The 293-nt window shown below is 39.6% G+C and overlaps 1 protein-coding gene across 1 annotated transcript in view; it reads left to right on the forward strand.

Moving 5' to 3' along the window:
- Positions 1-293, forward strand: part of LOC119590726 — a gene marked incomplete in the record, with an annotated part of 107,158 nt that overhangs the window by 92,985 nt on the left and 13,880 nt on the right. The window contains 1 exon segment of the mRNA XM_037939414.1: positions 58-202. Coding sequence (XP_037795342.1) covers positions 58-202 — 145 coding nt within the window.

A 293-nucleotide genomic window follows, 5' to 3' on the forward strand; every position in this document is an offset into this window, starting at 1 on the left:
TGCATGTGTGATACGGTATTGGTTTCTTGATGTTGAATATAATTTTTTTTTTTACAGAGCACACTATCGCAGCTTACCCTTCAACAAGTACAAGTGGTATTGGATGAGCTGTGTTGGCGTGAACGTTATGGGCATAGTGCTGCTCAGTCATATAACAACATGATGGAACATATTACATACCTCACTGCAAAGGAAGCAGAAAGTAAGTGTGTTGTAAGGGAGAAAGGGAAGAAACTTTCAAAATTCTGTTTGGATTGATCAGCAAGCCCCAGAAGTTTTCTTCCGCTAATCAC

The sequence above is a fragment of the Penaeus monodon genome, chromosome 27, assembly GCF_015228065.2.
Source record: "Penaeus monodon isolate SGIC_2016 chromosome 27, NSTDA_Pmon_1, whole genome shotgun sequence".
Taxonomy (NCBI): Eukaryota; Metazoa; Arthropoda; class Malacostraca; order Decapoda; family Penaeidae; genus Penaeus; species Penaeus monodon.